The 22,881-nt window shown below is 43.1% G+C and overlaps 1 protein-coding gene across 1 annotated transcript in view; it reads left to right on the top strand.

Annotated features, from left to right (window-relative positions):
• The window catches only part of LOC130117273 (hepatic and glial cell adhesion molecule-like), a 50,935-nt gene that overhangs the window by 22,273 nt on the left and 5,781 nt on the right, over positions 1-22,881 (top strand). The window contains exons 2-3 of the mRNA XM_056285477.1: positions 9,220-9,561; positions 10,461-10,742. Of these exons, the coding sequence (XP_056141452.1) occupies positions 9,220-9,561; positions 10,461-10,742 (624 nt within the window). The remainder of the gene's footprint in view (positions 1-9,219; positions 9,562-10,460; positions 10,743-22,881) is intronic.

Genomic DNA, 22,881 nt, shown 5'->3' on the forward strand with positions numbered 1-22,881 from the left:
TGGGCCCCTTAGTACCAATTGAGCATCGTGTCAACGCCACAGCCTACCTGAGTATTGTTGCTGACCATGTCCATCCCTTTATGACCACAGTGTTCTCATCTTCTACTTCCAGCAGGATAACGCGCCATGTCATAAAGCTCGAATCATCTCAGACTGGTTTCTTGAACATGACAATGAGTTCACTGTACTCAAATGGCCTCCACAGTCACCAGATCTCAATCCAATAGAGCACCTTTGGGGTGTGGTGGACCGGGAGAGTCGAATCATGGATGTGCAGCCGACAAATCTGCAGCAACTGCGTGATGCTATCATGACAATATGGACCAAACTCTCTGAGGAATGTTTCCAGTACCTTGTTGAATCTATGCCACGAAGGATTAAGGCAGTTCTGAAGGCAAAAGGGGGTCCAACCCGGTACTAGCAAGGTGTACCTAATAAAGTGGCCAGTGAGTGTACAGTCAGGGGTAAACAGTTGCCAGACATGCCAGTTAAACAGACACCAACCTGCCACAGCTCCTGTTCACAATTGGAGCTGGCCTAACTGTCCTTGGTAGAGGATACACACAGATTATGCTCAGAAGGGAAAGTTCAACTTCCTAGTGGTCACTGATAGCTATTCACGTTGGCCAGAAGTAGCTTTGATGAGTAGCACTACATCTGAAAAGACCATAGAAGTTTTGAGGGGATACTTTGCCACTTGGGGTCTTCCAGAGGAACTTGTGTCTGATAATGGACCACAATTTGTATCTGCTGAGTTTGAAACATTCCTGAAAAACAATGGGGTGAAACACATTAAGAATTCTCCTTACCACCCAGCTTCTAATGGGGCTGCAGAGCGTTTGGTGCAGAACCTGAGAACAGCTCTTGAAAAGGGAAAGAGTAGCAATATGACGTTGCAGCACTGCATACACAATTTCCTATTCTGTTATAAGAGTACGCTACAGTCTACTACAGGGAAAACATCTGCAGAATTATCCAAAGGAGTTCAATCGAGTGCAACTGAACTTGGTATATATCCGTGAAGACGTTTCGCCTCTCATTCAAGAGGCTTCCTCAGTTCTTGCCTTTCTGACTAGACCAAGCTAGTCTGACTGGCTGGTGATGAGACTCACAATTTATCCTCTTTGGAGTCGTTGTCAGAGCTGTCGATGTCCATGGCTCTTTGTGTCCCGAATCGTTACCAATGCCCATCTCTAACAGAGCCATAGATGTGAGTGGCTCTTTTGTGTACCGATGTTTGGCTGCGCTCGTCGTTATCGGAGCTATTGATATGCGTGGCTCTCCTGTGCCCCGATGTCCAGCCGCGCCCGTCGCCATCGGAGCTATTGATTTGCATTTGTTTAGCAGCGACGGTCGTTGGGGGTGTTAGTTTCGACTTCATTATTCAGTGGTCATGAGAGTCGTTGGAGCCGTTAGTTACCGACTGTTGTTCTTGGAGGTTAGGCTTCTTGAGTCTCCTGAGTAGAGATGAAAGGACGGCATTGTAAGTGGGAGATAGGTGGTGTCGCAGACCTCCTCCTCTGTTGAGAGATGGTTTTTCCAGTTTCGCATAGATGGCTTCCTTCACCCCTCTTTCAAACCATCTATCTTCCCTGTCCAAAATGTGTACGTTGCTGTCCTCGAAGGAGTGTGTCTTCTTCTTTAGGTATAGATAGACTGCTGAGTCTTGTCCTGAGGAGTGTGGCCTTCTGTGTTGGGCCATCCGTTTGTGTAGTGGTTGTTTGGGTTCTCCTATGTATAGGTCAGTGCAATCCTCATTGCATTGTACGGCATACACCAGATAGCTTTTCCAGGTGTGTGGTACACGGTCTTTGGGATGAACCAGTCTTTGTCGGAGTGTGTTGCTGGGTTTGAAGTATACCGGGATGCGGTGTTTGTTGAAAATTCTCCTGAGTTTCTCGGAGACCCCAGAAACATATGGGATGACTGTGTTATTCCTTCTGTTCCTTTTCTCCTCGTTGCTCACCTGGTTGGTCTTTTTGGAACGTGTTGCAGTTTTCACAAAGGTCCAACTGGGGTAGCCGCAGGTTTTTAAAGCTCCCCTCAGGTGTTTGTGTTCTTCTCGTTGGGTGTGAGTGCTGCTGGTCACATTGTCAGCTCTGTGTTGCAGAGTTCTGATGACGCTCAGTTTGTGTTCCAGAGGGTGGTCGAAAAGTAGATATTGGTCTGTGTGTAGGTTTCCTGTAAACCCCAATGTGGAGGCTCCTGTCTTCCCCAATTTGGACGTCACAGTCCAAGAAAGGCAAACTGTTGTTCTTTACGTCTTCCCTTGTGAAGTTAATGTTCTTGTCCACTGAGTTGATGTGTTTGGTAAATGCTTGCACCTCTTGTGTTTGGATTTTGACTCATGTGTCGTCCACATATCTGAAACCAGTGGCTCGGAGGTGTTCCTCTGAAGGAGTTCAGGGCCCTGTGTTCTACCTCTTCCATATATAAGTTGGCCAAAATGGGCGATACTGGTGAGGAAGCCTCTTGGATGAGAGGCGAAACGTCTTCACGGATATATATACCAAGTCCCGTTGCACTTGTTTCAACTCCTTTGGATATATACCAAGTCCAGTTGCACTTGTTTCAACACCTTTGGATAACCATGACCTGGATGAATGAGAACATTCACAGGCATCTGCAGAATTGTTTCCCAGACATCAATTCAAAACCAGGTTGTTTCTCACCAAACCTAATTTCGCAGAGTCCATGCAACAGAGACAGGACAGTCAATAGTCCAAGCAAGCAGATAAGTTGGCACAAGTCAGACACTTCCTACCAAAACAGAAGGTGTTGATTCGAAACCACAGGGGAGGGGAAGGTGTTAAATGGGTGCCTGTGTGCATTGTAAAGGCACTTGGTCCTGCCACGTATCTTGTGAAAGTGTATGGAAAGGTGTACAAGATACATGTCAATCAAATTATCAATACTGAGATTGAGAACTGTAATGTGTCAGATGAATCGGATGATGATCTGAGGGTTGTTCCAATTGTATCACATGCATGTGTAGCAACGCCTGTAAATGTTCCAGAATCCACTGAGAGGGTTGTGTAGCAAGGATCCAGTGAGACTGCTCCCTCCTCAGTTGCAGAGGGTGTCCAGAGGCCGCAGCGGCATGTGAAGCCGCCTGATAGGTTAAATCTGTGAGAACCCAGTTGTTGTTATAACAATGTAATGTTGAAAAGATGTAAAAACAATTAAAAATGAAATGTTGTTGTACTGTGAAGGTACTGGGTTCAGATTTCAGGGGAGGAGTGTACTGTGTGGAGATACACACGAAAGCAAATGTTTTTATTTGCAGTAATATGTATTTTATGTTTGACCTCTGACCCTCGATGTCAATTGGTTGTGTATGTTGTGTAAATGTACGCGCGCCACTCTGGTGCACACCCTTGAAAGAAGACAGAGCAAGAGGGTCACTCGTGTTTCGTGCCTGCTTAACGCAGTCGTTTTGTAATGTTACTACGGTCTACCAAATAAAAGAGGAAGACCAAGATACACCTTGATCGTTGTGTAATTCAGCTATCCTGTAGATACACGACAATGAACTGGTCAGCCATGTTCATTTGGCAAAGATTGGATTATTGAACTGTTGCCATGTCAAGTTATTTGGTGGGTGACGTTTCACTGCTTTATTGGAATTGCTGCGAACAAGTAAGATGACAAAGTGGTTTATTATTATACTGCTGTGTTGTTCTGATGGCCGCCGTGCCTAGCAGTGTGTAGTAGGCTACTACTAGCCTGTGTGTTGCTGATTTGGACCACTGTGCGTAAGAAGTAGCCTAATTAGTTGGTTTGGTTTTCTGTGATTTATTTTTATTTCTGTATGCTGGTTGTGGGTGTTGTTAGCTAAGCCTGTCTGAAGATGTAAGTCAACTTGTGCCGTTAGTGTCACATAAAATCTCCTTCCAGTCAGATCGATTACGCCTTTTATGTTGATAATTTTTTCACTTGTATTCAAATACTGGTACCAAGCATTCCAATTCTTGTAAAATATACCAGTTTAGCTGAGCAGCATAAGACCATTTCTATCCGTCAGCTCACGCGCACAGCAGCCTAGCAACGCATTGTATAACTGCGAGAATCTGTGTATGTGTATGCACGCTCCGAGAGAGGGACAGAGAGACGGGGGGGGGGGCAGCATCGCAAAGCAGTCATCTATCACAAACTAACCAAATGTTTCTGATTTCGGCATATTATAATCTGCAGCAGGGCCAAGGCGTTACACCTGTGGCGGGAATACAAATTCCGTCGCGGGCGAGGAGCAATGTCTAGGTGAGTCAAGGCCCTGATTAGGGTGGCGCGATTGTATAAATGGTTGTAGCTAACTACCAGCGCAGAGCCACATGGTTGAGATGGAATGAGAATTTGAGGGACTTGATTTGATGTCACTTGATGTCGGATGTGACGTCATCTGAATTTGCCATACCTTGGCTTCTGGTGAATTGACGCCCCTGACCTGACATCTCTCTTTTAAAAATCAGATTTAAATGCATGCAAAATAGGCAAACAAGCGATTTACGAGTAACTTCAATTGGAAATAAAAGAATGACAGAACAGATAATATTAAATATTACACAATTTATTTTTTTTACAGATTTTGATAATGACAAAGTTGTCAGATCCAATCAAATAGGTGCCGGTCCAAATCTGGGAAGTCCCGGATCCTGTTCCGACAGGACCGGCACAAATCAAGCCCTGGTAATGCTGCGGGATAATGATCCAAAATACAAGAGTAACTCCACCACAGAATGGCTCGAAAAACACTATATTGTGGGAGTGCAGGAATGAGGAGACGGAGAGATCGAGTCGAGTCAATTCCTTTTACTTGCCAAACGAAACGACACCGATACAGCACAATCTCTCGTGGCAACCAGCTAACCGCTAGGCTGCTGCAAACATGGCTCCACCCCGGAAACTCTAAGCAGTGCCTACGTCAGCACTCCGAACGTCTGCCTTAAAGGAGCAGCAGCCCCTGGTGAATCTACCCTCAACTGTGTATCGCCACAATATTAAGATTTTGGAGTGGCCTAGTGAAAGTCCTGACTTGAACCTCATTGAGATGCTGTGACAGGACTTTAAACGAGCAAGCCATCCTTGAAAACCATCCAATGTCGCTGCATTACAGCAATTCTGCAAAGAGTGGGCCAAAATACCTCCACAGTGATGTGAAGGACTGATCTCACTTATGGGAAATATTGGGTTGTAGTTGCTGCTAAAGGTGGCATATCCAGGAAGTTCAGGGGGGCAGTTACTTTTTCACATGGGTGATATGAGTGTTGGATAACTTTTTTCCTTTAGTAAATGAAATGATCCTTTAACACTAGAACGACCGGAATTTCACGACCATGGGCGGTCAAAATGACGGCCGGTTTTTAAATTCTATATTAACATAAATACCCAGTTGAGATATTAATGCATTGCATATGTTAGTATGTCTGTCAGGAAACAACTGACACCAAAATGAACATTTTAACAATTATAATACTATTTTTAAACAATTTAAACTTCAGACAGACATGGTCGAACTTGAATAGCAAAATTGAAAAAGTTAAAATATTACCTGAAAAACAAAACGATAAACACATATTGCTAATCTTGTAAACATAACAAGGCCTATAAAACGTGAAATGTAAAAAAAGAACTGAACGTTGCGAAGGAAATGACGCGAATAACCCATGTGACATGATGGGCAGGATGACGCGCAAATTACGCGTGGTCGTTTTGACCATCCATGGTAGTTTTAGGTAGATCTTATAACTTTTTTTTTGTGTGCAATTGATCTAAAACTCATTTTAATGCAAATATATGCAGCGTTAGGAGCATTCAGGGAGCGGCAGGTCTGTATCTTTTTTCACAAAGTTATTAAACTTTAACAATCCAAAACGGTCAAAATTACCACCATGGTCGATCTGGGAGTTTTTAAGTTCCGGTCGTTGTTTGGGACTGTTTAAGTATTTATTTTAAGTTCTTTTTTACATTTCACGTTTTATAGGCCTTGTTACATTTGTTAGATTAGCAATATGTGTTTTCCGTCTTGTTTTTCAGGTAATATTTTCACTTTTTCAATTTTGCTATTCAAGTTTGACCATGTCTCTCTGAAGTTTAAATTGCTTGAAAATAGTATTATAGTTATTAAAATGTTAATTTTGTGTCAGTCGTTTCTTAACAGACATACTAAAATTTTATTCCATTATCTAAACCGTGTATCCTGCTCTCAGGGTCGCGGGGATGCTGGAACCTATCCCAGCAGTCATTGGGCGGCAGGCGAGGAGACACCCTGGACAGGCCGCCAGGCCATCACAGGGCAACATACTAACATATGCAATGCATTACTATCTCATTTGGGTATTTAGCTTGAACTCATAATATACAGTTCAATAACAGGCGGTAATTTTGACTGCCCATGGTCGTTTTAGGTAGATCTTATCACAACTTTTTTTTTGCAATTGATCTAAAACTAATTTTAATGCAAATATGCAATTTTAGGAGCATTCAGGGAGTGGCAGGTCTGTATATATATATATATATATATATATATATATATATATATATATATATATATATATATATATATATATATATATACACTACCGTTCAAAAGTTTGGGATCACCCAAACAATTTCGTGTTTTCCATGAAAAGTCACACTTATTCACCACCATATGTTGTGAAATGAATAGAAAATAGAGTCAAGACATTGACAAGGTTAGAAATAATGATTTGTATTTGAAATAAGATTTTTTTTACATCAAACTTTGCTTTCGTCAAAGAATCCTCCATTTGCAGCAATTACAGCATTGCAGACCTTTGGCATTCTAGCTGTTAATTTGTTGAGGTAATCTGGAGAAATTGCACCCCACGCTTCCAGAAGCAGCTCCCACAAGTTGGATTGGTTGGATGGGCACTTCTTTGAGCAGATTGAGTTTCTGGAGCATCACATTTGTGGGGTCAATTAAACGCTCAAAATGGCCAGAAAAAGAGAACTTTCATCTGAAACTCGACAGTCTATTCTTGTTCTTAGAAATGAAGGCTATTCCATGCGAGAAATTGCTAAGAAATTGAAGATTTCCTACACCGGTGTGTACTACTCCCTTCAGAGGACAGCACAAACAGGCTCTAACAGGTACTATTTAATGAAGATGCCAGTTGGGGACCTGTGAGGCGTCTGTTTCTCAAACTAGAGACTCTAATGTACTTATCTTCTTGCTCAGTTGTGCAACGCGGCCTCCCACTTCTTTTTCTACTCTGGTTAGAGCCTGTTTGTGCTGTCCTCTGAAGGGAGTAGTACACACCGGTGTAGGAAATCTTCAATTTCTTAGCAATTTCTCGCATGGAATAGCCTTCATTTCTAAGAACAAGAATAGACTGTCGAGTTTCAGATGAAAGTTCTCTTTTTCTGGCCATTTTGAGCGTTTAATTGACCCCACAAATGTGATGCTCCAGAAACTCAATCTGCTCAAAGAAGTGCCCATCCAACCAATCCAACTTGTGGGAGCTGCTTCTGGAAGCGTGGGGTGCAATTTCTCCAGATTACCTCAACAAATTAACAGCTAGAATGCCAAAGGTCTGCAATGCTGTAATTGCTGCAAATGGAGGATTCTTTGACGAAAGCAAAGTTTGATGTAAAAAAAATCCTATTTCAAATACAAATCATTATTTCTAACCTTGTCAATGTCTTGACTCTATTTTCTATTCATTTCACAACATATGGTGGTGAATAAGTGTGACTTTTCATGGAAAACACAAAATTGTTTGGGTGATCCCAAACTTTTGAACGGTAGTGTATATATATATATATCCCCACAAAGTTATTAAACTTTGAAAATCCAAAACTGTCATAATGACCGCCTTGGTTGTTCTACTATTTAAACGTATGTTGTGTTTACTCAGTTTCTCTTTGTGTTATATTATATTTTGTCTAAAGATCTAATACCATTCAGCGTGACAAATGTGCAAAAATAGAGGAAATCAAGAAGGGGGAAATACTTTTTCACTGCACTGTAAATACAAGACGATCGAACACACACTATAGTACACAGGCAAACAGATTTATTAGATCTGACAGATTTTTCTTTCAGTTTTAAGATTCATTGGGCCTTTTGTGAATGTCCCTAAGGCACAAAGGTTTTCCACTGGTTGCTCTCTTCAAAACAGTCTTGAGTACAATAGAAGGCAACAACACACTTTCCCACACAAACATGGACAGATAGTTTTTTTTTTTAAACTGTTATTCAGTTTCTCCAAGGTTAAGGGCCTTTTTCATTTGGCTTTTCTGTCACTTTTTCCATAGCTTGCACTGTCTGTGAAAATGACATTTGATTTCTTACTCTTCGTTCTTATGTACATTGGCCTATAGGGTTGTTTAACTTAATTTGGCAATGCCCTTTTCTGTATATCACTTAACATGTGGCTTGTTTACAGTGTTGCTAGTTTGGACTCTTTCTTTGTCTGCACTGAAGATAATCTACTGAAAGAGAGTTTACTGAACCTGAGTAGGGCTGTCACGATCACGAAAGTTTAATAGATGATTAATTGTGATGCAAATAATCGCGATTAACGGTTTGATTTTTTTTTGCCCCCCCCCCTTTTCTCCCCAATTGTACTTGGCCAATTACCATATTTTTGAGCCGTCCTGGTCGCTGCTCCACCTCCTCTGGGGTAGTGGATCCATAGATGTTTTTTTTTTTATTTGTGGTAATAGCGCTTTTGACCGCCACCTTTTTGCTGCAAATCCAACAAATTGCCTCCTCCAAGTTATTGGGCTCTCCTCTTCCATTTGACTTGGAGCGCCAGTCAAACAACAAACGGTGGAAAACGACATGGAAATACTGATGGAAATATGAGATTTCTGTTAGTTTCATCCAGCTGTTTTTATACAGATGAATGGAGACAACTCTAACAATTATGCAAAATGATCACGGGCAGGTCAAATAATCGTGATCGGGCGCTTATGTAATAATTGTGACAGCCCTACATCCTGTGTAAGAAACACAATCATCTTGCAATAGTGTAATGGTTTGCTAGCACTTTTCTGTACCACAGCTACTCATTGATATGGGAAGTTATGGTAAATGGATGGAGTTGTATGATTGTAATTTGGGTAATGCAGAAAAAAGAACAATAATGGTAAAAAAAAAAATGTCTGGTGAAATTGGGGCTAGAAATACAATGATGGGAAATAATGAAGATGAGAAACTAATGCTTTTTTAAACTTTTCTAAATGTCTACTCAGGTGGGGTGATGGCAGTTAACATCACTAGTTCCAATACTCTTATTAGAGGTACATGTGGAGGAGAGGCCCTTCTATCTGTCCGCTATAGCAGTCTCAGCTCAGATCCACCTGTCATCAAGTGGCAGCTGAAGAGGGACAAGCCAGTCACTGTGGTCCAGTCCATTGGTACAGAGATTATTGGGAACCTAAGACCTGAGTACCAGGACCGTATCCTAGTGTTTGAAAATGGAACATTGCTGCTCCACAACCTCAAGCTCTCTGATGAGGGAACATATGATGTAGAGATCTCCATCACAGATGATACCTTTACGGGTGAAGGTAGCATCATGCTTACTGTTGATGGTAAGTAGACATGCTCTAGTGTGAGGTTTCACAACATATAAAAGAGATGTGGTTTTTTAGTGCGCTGGTGCATTGGCTTGTGACCCAGGTTAGCCTTATCCTGCAGATTTTCATTGCAATGCTGTGTAGATAGGTCTTCTTGTGCTTACTCAACCTATCAGCATTTAATTATGTAAGATTTAGCATATCTGACATAATTAGGTGCTATGATATGAGTGGGGATATGGGGTGGCACGGTGATGCAGTGGTTAGCATGGTCGCCTCACAGCAACAAGGTCCTGGGTTTGAGCCCCGGGGTAGTCCAACCTCGGGGGTCGTCCCGGGTCATCCTCTGTGTTGAGTTTGCATGTTCTCCCCGTGGGTTTCCTCCGGGTGCTCTGGTTTCCTCTCACAGTCCAAAGACATGTAAGTCAGGTGAATCGGCCGTACTAACTTGTCTTAGGTGTGAATATGAGTGTGTGTGTGTGGGCCCTGTGATGGCCTAGCAGCTTGTCCAGGGTGTCTCCCCACCTGCCACCCAATGGCTGCTGGGATAAGCTCCAGCATCCCCGTGACCCTGAGAGCAGGATAAGCGGTTCGGATAATGGATGGATGGATATGAGTGGTTGAGTAACTGCAAGCAAGCCTACCTATTTAGGGTTACAAAGAAAAGCCACAGGACAAGGGGGTACTTGAGGGCTGTGTAGAGAAACATTGCTGTAGTGTTTGGTCTCAAATATATTGAAAAGATTATCAAAGGTAATTTATTTTCTTGAGCTATGTGTAAATGTTAATTGACAATAGATAGGAAATAGGTATATTGATATCATTAGTAACAAGTTTGATTTACCAAAGCCATGAAGTTCTGGATTAAAACATGATATGTCAGTGGATTTTGATACATCATTGATATCCCACAGAGTCCATATCCAGGCCTTATATACAAGCGGAGGCCTCATCAGTGCTGGAGCTCAGCGAGCAGTTCACCCTCAACTGCTCCCATAACGAAGGAACCCGGACCACGTACAGCTGGTTAAAGGGCGGGAAGCCACTGACCAATGACACACGGTTACTGTGGTCACCTGATCAGAAGCTTTTGACCATCACAAGAGTGCTAATGACTGATGATGATGTCTACATCTGCATAGTAGAGAATCCGATTGGCAGCATGAAGAGCCTGCCTGTCAAACTCACAGTCTACAGTAGGTGAATTGCCTTGACCACATAATATTAATATGGAATATATAACTTTTTGACACACTGTATGGATTTGCCAGCCGTGTAAGCAGTAGATCATGCATCTAGTTTTTTTTTTTTAAATGCTATTTTACATTGTATGTGGGAATTCTGGCCATATGATAGATTCGTGATGGTTCATTTTTCTAAACTGTTGTTTGCCAGTGTTTACTAACCTTCATTGAAATGATGATGGTCTTTAACTCATGGTCTAACAAAAGCATCTACCATGTTTTCAGTGGTTAAAAAATTCTAAAAGCTTTAAACTGTTCATATTACTATAATAATAGTATGTTCTATATGATGTAAAAGACATAATGGTTGCTATCGTTCAGTTCCATTCAAGTTTACATGATAAAAAGTAAGCTTGCACATACAAGGAATAGAAGTAAGTGTGGTACTAACAGCGGGTCTAGCGCAGCATTCTAAAATGTACCACTAAGAGCTTAATTTGTGCCAGATGCTGTTCTGGTACATCTGAGTTTTGGACCACCTGCATTCTGGCACCTATTTGCAAGGATCCCACATCTCTTGAGAAAAGCAAAAATACTGTATGCGACTTTAACATCCCAGAAAAGAAGCCAAATGCTGAGTTTTTTTCTTTTTTCTTTTTGACTTTCTCCGAAATACTTCATTGGCTTGTCTGTCTGTGAGGACCGGTAATGAACTTATTGATAGCTACAGGGGCGCCACGCCACGGTGGTGCAGTGGTTAGCACGGTTGCCTCACAGCAAGAAGGTTCTGGTTTTGAGCCAGTGGCGCCGTAAGTGGGTATAACGTTATGAAGATTCTAAGGGCACCAGCCTAGAGGGGGCGCCACAGCGGTGCTCAATTTAAAAAAAGTATATATATATATATATATATATATATATATATATATATATATATATATACACTACCGTTCAAAAGTTTGGGATCACCCAAACAATTTTGTGTTTTCCATGAAAAGTCACACTTATTCACCACCATATGTTGTGAAATGAATAGAAAATAGAGTCAAGACATTGACAAGGTTAGAAATAATGATTTGTATTTGAATTAAGATTTTTTTTACATCAAACTTTGCTTTCGTCAAAGAATCCTCCATTTGCAGCAATTACAGCATTGCAGACCTTTGGCATTCTAGCTGTTAATTTGTTGAGGTAATCTGGAGAAATTGCACCCCACGCTTCCAGAAGCAGCTCCCACAAGTTGGATTGGTTGGATGGGCACTTCTTTGAGCAGATTGAGTTTCTGGAGCATCACATTTGTGGGGTCAATTAAACGCTCAAAATGGCCAGAAAAAGAGAACTTTCATCTGAAACTCGACAGTCTATTCTTGTTCTTAGAAATGAAGGCTATTCCATGCGAGAAATTGCTAAGAAATTGAAGATTTCCTACACCGGTGTGTACTACTCCCTTCAGAGGACAGCACAAACAGGCTCTAACAGGTACTATTTAATGAAGATGCCAGTTGGGGACCTGTGAGGCGTCTGTTTCTCAAACTAGAGACTCTAATGTACTTATCTTCTTGCTCAGTTGTGCAACGCGGCCTCCCACTTCTTTTTCTACTCTGGTTAGAGCCTGTTTGTGCTGTCCTCTGAAGGGAGTAGTACACACCGGTGTAGGAAATCTTCAATTTCTTAGCAATTTCTCGCATGGAATAGCCTTCATTTCTAAGAACAAGAATAGACTGTCGAGTTTCAGATGAAAGTTCTCTTTTTCTGGCCATTTTGAGCGTTTAATTGACCCCACAAATGTGATGCTCCAGAAACTCAATCTGCTCAAAGAAGTGCCCATCCAACCAATCCAACTTGTGGGAGCTGCTTCTGGAAGCGTGGGGTGCAATTTCTCCAGATTACCTCAACAAATTAACAGCTAGAATGCCAAAGGTCTGCAATGCTGTAATTGCTGCAAATGGAGGATTCTTTGACGAAAGCAAAGTTTGATGTAAAAAAAATCTTATTTCAAATACAAATCATTATTTCTAACCTTGTCAATGTCTTGACTCTATTTTCTATTCATTTCACAACATATGGTGGTGAATAAGTGTGACTTTTCATGGAAAACACAAAATTGTTTGGGTGATCCCAAACTTTTGAACGGTAGTGTATATGTTTCTTGTTTTTCCCCTTATCCCACCTGATTACCCAATGGCATATGACCAGCTCTTGTCAAAGACCTCTCTGATTCGCGGTCCACAGGAAGGACAGATCCACAGGAAAGAGCCCACAGGTTCAATCTGGGCTATGGTGGTATCACATTCCTTTTTGTTAAAAGCATTTTATATGTAAATTTGTCAAACTAAGAAGATGGGTCCCTTATTGGAGAAGCTGTTCATGAGGGGGATTGTTGGGCAAGCTGGTAGCATGGGATGAAGGTAGAGGAAGGGGTTTAATGTTTAGAGAATTCAGGAAAATAATAAAAATAATTATCTGATTAATTCAATAATTAAAGGGCGCTCAGACATATTCTTTATAGGGGCGCGCCCCCGGGGTAGACCAACCTTGGGGGTCGCCCCAGGTCGTCCTCTGTGTGGAGTTTGCATGTTCCCCCCATGTCTGCGTGGGTTTCCTCCGTGGGCTCCGGTTTCCTCCCACAGTCCAAACACATGTAGATCAGGTGAATGTGTGTGTGTGTGTGTGTGTGTGTGTGTGTGTGTGTGTGTGTGTGTGTGTGTGTGTGTGTGTTGGCCCTGTGATGGTCTGGCGGCCTGTCCAGGGTGTCTCTCCTCCTGCAGCCCAACGACTGCTGGGATAGGCTCCAGCATCCCCGCGAGCCTGAGAGCAGGATGAGTGGTTCGGATAATGGATGGATGGCTGATAGCTAGAGTGGCTGTCATAGCATGATCACATAACACATGTCTGTAAATTGACTGCTTCTGTCAAACCGAATGTGCAGCAGCTGAAATTCCAACGTGAGAATTGTGATGGCCAAAGGCCATTTATAAATTTACACACTTCTTGTTTTTATTCTGTTGGACTTGGACAATGTAAGAATTTGCTTGTTAGTGGTTTGGTAGTGCACTCTGGGTAACGAGTGATCGCTGTGACATCGTGGTGTTTCATGTATGGAATGCCAAGCATCTGGGTGTTGCGTGGATGTAAGGAGTTGATTTTGTTTGAATGCTGCAGTATAGGTTTTAAAAAAAAGTTATATGATTACGATCAGCCCTCATAACATATTTGTTTGATAATGTTAAAGGTATACCTGTGTCATGACCAGAGGTGGATAAAGTACACAACTCCATTACTTGAGTCAAAGTACTGATACTCCTGGTCAAACATTACTCCAATACAAGTGAAAGTTGTTCAGTCAAGTTTTTATTTGAGTTGAAGTACTGGAATCAGGCGCACTTTGCCATTTCATGTACGCAAGTGCATGACATGACACAAAATGTCGTTTCCCCCCAGCCCACAGCAGTGCGACACAAAGATAAAAACACATCCAAAAACTACAAGGACACACACACCCAAACTAACACATATATCCAAACTAAACAACAACAAAAAAACACTGTTCAGGAGAACGAACACCAGCCAGGATGACTGTCAGAGCTGCCGATCTGCATGGGCTAGCAGTTAGCTTAGCTTGCCCTGCTTCCGCATCCTGTCAAACCGCCCTCGGTGTTTCCTCCTCTAGCACAGCTCCAGCCAGGGGCCGTGGTCCCCGGGCCCACCAGACGAAGCAGACCAAGCTCTCCCAGCCAATCCAGCACCAGCTCCCCCAGCCAGACACCCTCGACACACCTCCCCCGCACTCCTCACGATGACACCAAAAACACCACAGTCAACGCTGTTCAATTATTTATAGGTACAATGATAAACCTTAATACCGGAGAGAGATGACTCGGCACAACTGTTTGCATTAATGGTCATAACCCATGTTATTTGTCCCCCCCTCAACTGTGAACAACGCAAAGGTTCCTACTATGGCATATGACCTAATACTACACCCCCCTTTTCCGAGATAAATAATTTTCCCTGGAATGTAGTAAATAAACAATGTCAACAATTGGTAAACAGACTCAATTTCTGTTTCCTCTGTGTAAAATCATTTCCAGTTATACAAACACATTATAACAGTAACATAAACTTATCCTTCCTTAACATTTCTTTTCATCCACAATTTTTTTTTTAAAGAAGGGTGGGGTCAACTGCCCAATACCTTCTACTGAGTGTGTTTGGAGTCAGTGGCGTGCTCAGTCCTCTCTGTAGTTAAGTAATATATTTTTGTTGGGTGCTCTTTGGTCCAAGGTTAGTAGTTTAAGATGAGAAAAAGAGAACAAATCTCTCTGACCAAGGCACTCCGTGTAATTAAAATGTCTTTATTGGAACTTGGACATATCCAAAAAGGACCTAAAAATGCCCACGCGTAGCAGCTCAGGCCTTCTTCAGGGCATAGTGAGACAAAACAGGAGTGAATGGTTTTTGTGCAGGCACAGAGCACAGGTGGTAGTTGCTTGATTGGATCTGAAGCAGCCAATTGCTAAGACCCGCCCCTCACACAGATCCTAGAGCGCAGTCACGTGCCAAACACAGTTCTTTGTAAAAAGAAAACAAAAACACAGATTAAGTGTACACACACCCACAACTATAGCACAATAAAGGTACATGTTCACAGTGACTCGGAAAGACAGTAGACTATAAATTAGACATTTTTATAAAAAAGGCCTATAGTCTATCTCCTCGTTCAAACCGGGATATTCCATTGCCTTAAAATTCCAGATCCAAAAAGTTTCCTGCTGCAGCAACTTTTTCAATCTATCCCCCCCACGTACAGATTTCTTTATCATCTCAATACCCTGGACTCTTAAGGATGAAGGGTCGCTATGGTGTATTTCTCTATAGTGTTTGGCCATTGGATAATCTTCATTGTTGATCCTTATTGCATATTTGTGTTCAGAAAAACGTTTTTTTAATTTCCTCTTTGTCCTACCTACATAAAAGCACCCACATGGGCACTGTAGGCGATATACAAACAAACTCAGAATTACAATTAATAAAGCCTTTGGTTTTGTATTCCTTTTGGGTTTTCAGGTCAAGGAATGTCTTGCACTGAATGACACCCACACAGTGTTTACATGACCCGCACTCATAAGTTCCCCAAAGGTCTTTATGCAACCATGTCTTTTCTTTTGAGCCTGGCAGGTAACTCCTGACAAATTTGTCTTTTGTAGAAGGTGCTTTTCTGAACACTGTCATAGGTGGATTTGGGAAAAATGGCCATTGGATAATCTTCATTGTTGATTCTTATTGCATATTTGTGTTCAGAAAAGTCAACTCTTTTTACAGACAGCTTAAAGGCACAGCTATGGGTGCGTGTTTTGCGCTGAATTATGCAAACCTTTTCTTGGGTCACTGGGAAGAAACATTCATATACAATCAATTGAATAATCATTTTTGTTATAAGATTGTATTTTGGGGTCGCTTTATTGATGACATCCTTTTAATTTGGTCAGGAAGTGAGGGTGAACTCTTACAATTCCATGGTTATATCAATGCGACAAATTTTAACATTAAGTTGTCAATTGACTATTCCAAAATGTCTGTAAACTTTCTAGACTTATCGATTTCTATTGATGGGAGTGGCTCTCTACAAACCACAATATATAGAAAGAGTACAGACAGGAACACTTTACTCAGATCTGACAGTTTCCATGCCAAGGGACTTAAAGACAACATTCCCTTTGGACAGTTTCAGCGTTTGAAACGCAATTTGCAGCAATGATTCAGATTTTGAAAAACAGGCCAAAGACATGAAATTGAGATTTTGTGAAAGGGGTTATTCCCCAATTTTGATTGATGATGCAGTAAAAAAAGCCCAGTTCCAAAATCGGTCTGACCTCTTAACGAAAAATAAAAAAACTAATATGGTTAAAAACAATCCCAGACCATGCTTCATCACACAATACAGCTGCTGTGCCTCCAGGATGAAACAAATAATCAGGTCCAATTGGAAAATGATTAAAGTGATCCAGTTCTAAAGGACATTTTCCCAAATCCACCTATGACAGTGTTCAGAAAAGCACCTTCTACAAAAGACAAACTTGTCAGGAGTTACCTGCCAGGCTCAAAAGACAAGACATGGTTGCATAAAGACCTTTGGGGAACTTATGAGTGCGGGTCATGTAAACACTGTGTGGGTGTCATTCAGTGCAAGACATTCCTTGACCTGAAAACCCAAAAGGAATACAAAACCAATGGCTTTATTAATTGTAATTCTGAGTTTGTTGTATATCGCCTACAGTGCCCATGTGGGTGCTTTTACGTAGGTAGGACAAAGAGGAAATTAAAAAAACGTTTTTCTGAACACAAATATGCAATGAGGATCAACAATGAAGATTATCCAATGGCCAAACACTATAGAGAAATACACCATAGCGACCCTTCATCCTTAAGAGTCCAGGGTATTGAGATGATAAAGAAATCTGTACGTGGGGGGGATAGATTGAAAAAGTTGCTGCAGCAGGAAACTTTTTGGATCTGGAATTTTAAGGCAATGGAATATCCCGGTTTGAACGAGGAGATAGACTATAGGCCTTTTTTATAAAAATGTCTAATTTATAGTCTACTGTCTTTCCGAGTCACTGTGAACATGTACCTTTATTGTGCTATAGTTGTGGGTGTGTGTACACTTAATCTGTGTTTTTGTTTTCTTTTTACAAAGAACTGTGTTTGGCACGTGACTGCGCTCTAGGATCTGTGTGAGGGGCGGGTCTTAGCAATTGGCTGCTTCAGATCCAATCAAGCAACTACCACCTGTGCTCTGTGCCTGCACAAAAACCATTCACTCCTGTTTTGTCTCACTATGCCCTGAAGAAGGCCTGAGCTGCTACGCGTGGGCATTTTTAGGTCCTTTTTGGATATGTCCAAGTTCCAATAAAGACATTTTAATTACACGGAGTGCCTTGGTCAGAGAGATTTGTTCTCTTTTTCTCATCTGAACCTTCTACTGAGTGTGGAGATTATTCTGCCCCATTGCTTACTCTTTTTTTAAGGGTACCTTTACCTGCATGTGCACACAAAGTCCTTTAGGCACTCTGGAGGCCCTCTCACTCTGGATGGGTATCGGCTCTCAGTCACTGAGCTCTGCTGCTGATGTTGATTGTGAGCCCCTTTTGTGACATGTGTTCTCACTGTATCCGTTTCGTGGTTTACCTCTGCTAATGTATCAGGTAGGTTGGTTGCAGTATCAGGAGCCACCACGGTTGAAGAGAGGTGAAACCTGTTTCTCCGTAGGGTGCCCCCCCCCGGGTGTCTCCACGAGGTAAGACCTAGGTGTACCTGCCATCGACACTACTGTGCCTCGCTCCTTAGTGTCTCTGATTCACACATCTTCACCCGGTTGGGTGGGGGGCATGTGATGTGTTCTGTATCTTTGATTGTACTTATGTTGCTGTTAGTGTCTGTATACTTGTTCTGTCTTTTTTTAAAGTTTCTCCATGTCTGCACATCTCGGTTTGAGTTGGGAAGGGATAACAGGAACAAATGCTCTAATTTTTCTTCCTGTGAGAAGCTCGGTGGGACTGTGTCCATTTGCCAGTGGAGTATTGCGGTAGGCCATGAGAGCAAGGTATGGCTCACTTGATTTTTGAACAGATTTTTGATTGTTCTCACTGCTCGCTCTACCTCCCCGTTGCTCTGCGGAAAGTGAGAACTGGATGTCACATGGCTGAAGCACCAGTCCTGCGTAAACTTGCGGAAACACTCTGATGCAAACTGTGGACCATTGTCTGAGTACACCTCATGTGGAATTCCATGGCGAGCAAATATTGACTTAAAGTGCTGGATCACTGCCTCTAATGTTGTGGATATCAGTTTGGCAAATTCAAAGTATCTGGAAAAATAGTCAACAATGCCTAGGTAGTGTAGAACCTAGCCACTGAGGATGCACAAGCATTCTTAGTGCCGGTCCCAAGCCCGGATAAATGGGGAAGGTTGCATCAGGAAGGGCATCCGCTGTAAAATCTTTGCCAAATCAAACATGTGGATAATAAGTCAGATTTCCATACCAGATCGGTTGAGGCCCGGGTTACCATCAACCGCCACTGGTACTGTTGGCCAGCAGGGTGCCGGTGGAAATTATGCTACTGTTGGGCCAAGGAGAAGGAGAGGGGGAAGGCATGCCTAGAGGAACCGGGAGAGGAGGAAGGGCAGGAGTGTGGAGGTGAGAGTCAGAATCTTGAATGTTGGCAAAGGTAAAGGGAGAGAGCTGGTTGATATGATGGAAAGAAAAAAGGTAGGTATACCGTGTGTGCAGGAGATCAGGTGGAAGGGGAGTAAGGCCAGGAGCATCGTAGGTGGGTTCAAACTCTTCTACCATGGTGCGAATGGGAGGAGAAATGGGGTAGGGGTAATTCTGAAGGAAGAGTATGTCAAGAGTGTGCTGGAGGTGAAGAGTGTGTCAGACAGAATGATGAGTATGAAGCTGGAAATTAAATGTGTATTGATGAATGTTATCAGCACGTATGCCTCACAAGTTGGGTGTGAGATGGAAGAGAAAGAAGAATTCTGGAGTGAGTTGGATGAAGTGGTGAAGAGGGTACCCAAGGGAGAGAGAGTAGTGATTGGAGCGGACTTCAATGGACATGTTGGTGAAGGAAACAGAGGTGATGAGGAGGTGACGGGCAGGTATGGTGTCAAGGAGATAAATGTGTAAGGACAGATTGTTGTGTATTTTGCGAAAAGAATGGAAACGGCCGTGGTGAATACATATTTCAAGAAGAGAGAGGAACACGGTGATGTATTACAGTGGAGGAAAGTGCACACAGGTGGACTATATCTTATGTAGAAGGTGCGATCTGAAAGGGATTGGAGACTGCAAGGTGGTGACAGGCAGAGGTGGAAAACCCACCTTCAGAAAGTAGAAGTACAAACCATGTATTTGTTCCACCCACGGACTAAACCAGCTGATTTCGCTAATTAGTTCTCCAACATGGCTTAAGTGTTGTGCTAAGTAGAATCAGCTGGTTTAGTGCATGGGTGGAGCAAATACATGGTTAGTACTTCTACTTTCTGAAGCGGAGTTTTCCACCTCTGGTGATAGGAAAGAATGTAGCTAGGCAGCATCAGATGGTGGTATGTAAGATGACTTTGGAGACCAAGAAGAGGAAGCGAGTGAAGGCAGAGCCAAGGATCAAATGGTGGAAGTTGAAGAAGGAAGACTGTTGTGTGGAGTTCAGGGAGGAGTTAAAACAGGCACTGAGTGGTAGTGAAGAGTTACCAGATGGCTGGGCGACTACTGCAGAAATAGTGAGGGAGACAGCTAGGAAGGTACTTCGTGTGTCATCGGGACAGAGGAAGGAAGACAAGGAGGCTTGGTGGTGGAACGAGGAAGTACACCAATGTATACAGAGAAAGAGGTCGGCAAAGAAGAAGTGGGATAGTCAGAGAGATGAAGACAGTAGACAGGAGTACAAGGAGATGCAGCATAAATTGAAGTGAGAGGTGGCAAAGACAAAGGAAAAGGCGTATGGTGAGTTGTATGAGAGGTTAGACGCTAAGGAAGGAGAAAAGGACTTGTACTGACTGGCTAGACAGAGGGACCAGGCTGGGAAGGATGTGGAGCAGGTAAGGGCGATCAAGGATAGAGATGGAAATGTGCTGACAAATGAGGAGAGTGTGTTGTGTGTTGAGAAGGTGGAAGGAGTACTTTGAGAGGCTGATGAATGAAGAAAATGAGTGAGAGAGAGAGAGAGAGAGAGAGAGAGAGAGAGAGAGAGAGAGAGAGAGAGAGATTTGATTTTTAAAAGTACATTTATTCAGATGACATTCCAGTCCAACAGCTGATATTCAAACATATTCATCTTTTTATAATCCAGCTCATAAAATGAAAACAGTTTCAGGAAAAAAAAACATTGAGTACAAGTATTCGTAACAACAAACAGAATTTCAAACTTAATTCAACTTGACTTGCATAGCCCAACATAACGAACACAAATTCGCCTCAGGGGGGTTTTGCAGAAAAACAACATCCTGTCCTTAGACCCTCCCACGCACTGGGGCCTCCCATAGACCTACCCCCGTCCGTTCGACCGGCGCCTCCCCTGGGCCAGCGTCCCGCGGGCTCTCTCCACCCTCACACTTCCCCTCGCAACCATGGGTGTCTTCTGGATCCAGGCCGGAGGAGGAGCCCAATCAGTTGGGTCGGTCACAGCTCCCGCTAGAGGTTATGGAGCAGAGGATGCGTGACCACCTCTGCCTCTACTGCGGGAGGTCGGGCCACTACACCAAGGCCTGCCACACTCACCCAAAAGACCCGACTCACTTAGCGAGGGGTGGCCTAGTGAGGCTGACGACCCTTCCACAGCCCCAGCCCAAGAAGGAGCACAACCAGCTGTTTCCTGTCACTCTCACCTGGGGTAACGACTCACTCTCTGTTGGTGCACTCCTAGATTCGGGGACGGACGAGTGTTTGATGGACATCTCGCTGGCCCGGCAGGCCGGCGTTCCACTCGTCCCCCTAGACACACCCCTCACAGCCCAAGCCCTAGATGGTCGTTCACTCGGTAGGATCACGCACAGCACTGCTTCCCTCACTCTCACTCTCTCGGGTAATCATGTAGAAACTATGCGTTTTTTGGTTTTGCACGCCCCCACCGCGCAATGTAACCACCAAAAATCTCTCCAAACTGTTGTCGACGGCTTCTAAAAGCAAATCTTTCCGCCAATACGTTCTTCTTTGGTGTGTAAAAATCCCGCAACGTCTGTAGCAAGGTTGCAAAAGCAACTTCACTGAACTTTTTCGGTGATATCAAGTCCTTCAGCAAGGCAAAATTCTTCGGTCCAACCAGACAATACGGCTCTTCTCCTATCTTGCTCAATTTGGTTAGCAGACAAGAATTACATAAGCCTTTCTTCATAATTGTCGAAGTTTTCTGCCGTTTCGTCGAACTGCAGTCCTATATCATCTGTACTATACAGTGCCATCGCGTACGTTAGCTGCTAAGCTGCTAGCATCGTTCAAACATTATCGGTCAAGACGGGAGCAACCCGCTACACTTAAAATAAAGAGGAAAATCCCATCTTCGTCACCAAAACTTGTCGTGTATCTACAGGATAACTTAATTATACAACGATCAAGGTGTCTCTTGGTCTTCCTCTTTTATTTGCTAGACCCTAGTAACATTAAATTGAAATATTGCATGTACATAAGTATTCACGCCCTTTGCTATGACACTCAAAATTGAGCTCAGGTTCATCCTGTTTCCACTGATCATCCTTGAGCTGTTTCTACATCTTGATTGGAGTCCACCTGTAGTAAATTAAATTGATTTGATATGATTTGGAAAGGCACACACCTGTCTATATAAGGTCCCGCTGTTGACAGTGCATGTCAGAACAGAAACCAAGCCATGAAGTCAAAGGGATTGTCTGTGGACCTCTGAAACAGGATTGTATCGAGGCACAGATCTGGGGAAGGGTACAAAAAATGTTCTACAGCTTTGAAGGTCCCGAAGAGCACAGTGGTCTCTATCATTCGTAAATGGAAGAAGTTTGGATCCACCAGGACTCTTCCTAGAGCTGGCCGCCCAGCCAAACTGAGCAATCGGGGGAGAAGGGCCTTGGTCAGGGAGGTGACCAAGAACCCGATGGTCACTCTGACAGAGCTCGAACGATCCTCTGTGGAGATGGGAGAACCTTCCAGAAGGACAACCATCTCTGCAGCACTCCACCAATCAGGCCTTTATGGTAGAGTGGCCAGACGGAAGACTCTGCTCAGTAAAAGGCACATGACAGCCCGCTTGGAGTTTGCCAGAAAGTACCTAAAGGACTCTCAGACCATGAGAAACAAGATTCTCTGGTCTGATGAAACCAAGATTGAACTCTTTGGCCTGAATGCCAAACGTCACGTCTGGAGGAAACCAGGCACCTCTCATCACCTTGCTAATACCATCCCTACAGTGAAGCATGGTGGTGGCAGCATCATGCTGTGGGGATGTTCTTCAGCGGCAGGAACTGGGAGACTAGTCAGGATCAAGGGAAAGATGAATGGAGCAAAGTACAGAGAGATCCTTGATGAAAACCTGCTCCAGAGCGCTCAGGACCTCAGACTGGGGCGAAGGTTTACCTTTCAACACGACAACGACCCTAAGCACACAGCCAAGACAACAAAGGAGTGGCT

Source organism: Lampris incognitus, chromosome 8 (genome assembly GCF_029633865.1).
Source record: "Lampris incognitus isolate fLamInc1 chromosome 8, fLamInc1.hap2, whole genome shotgun sequence".
NCBI lineage: Eukaryota > Metazoa > Chordata > Actinopteri > Lampriformes > Lampridae > Lampris > Lampris incognitus.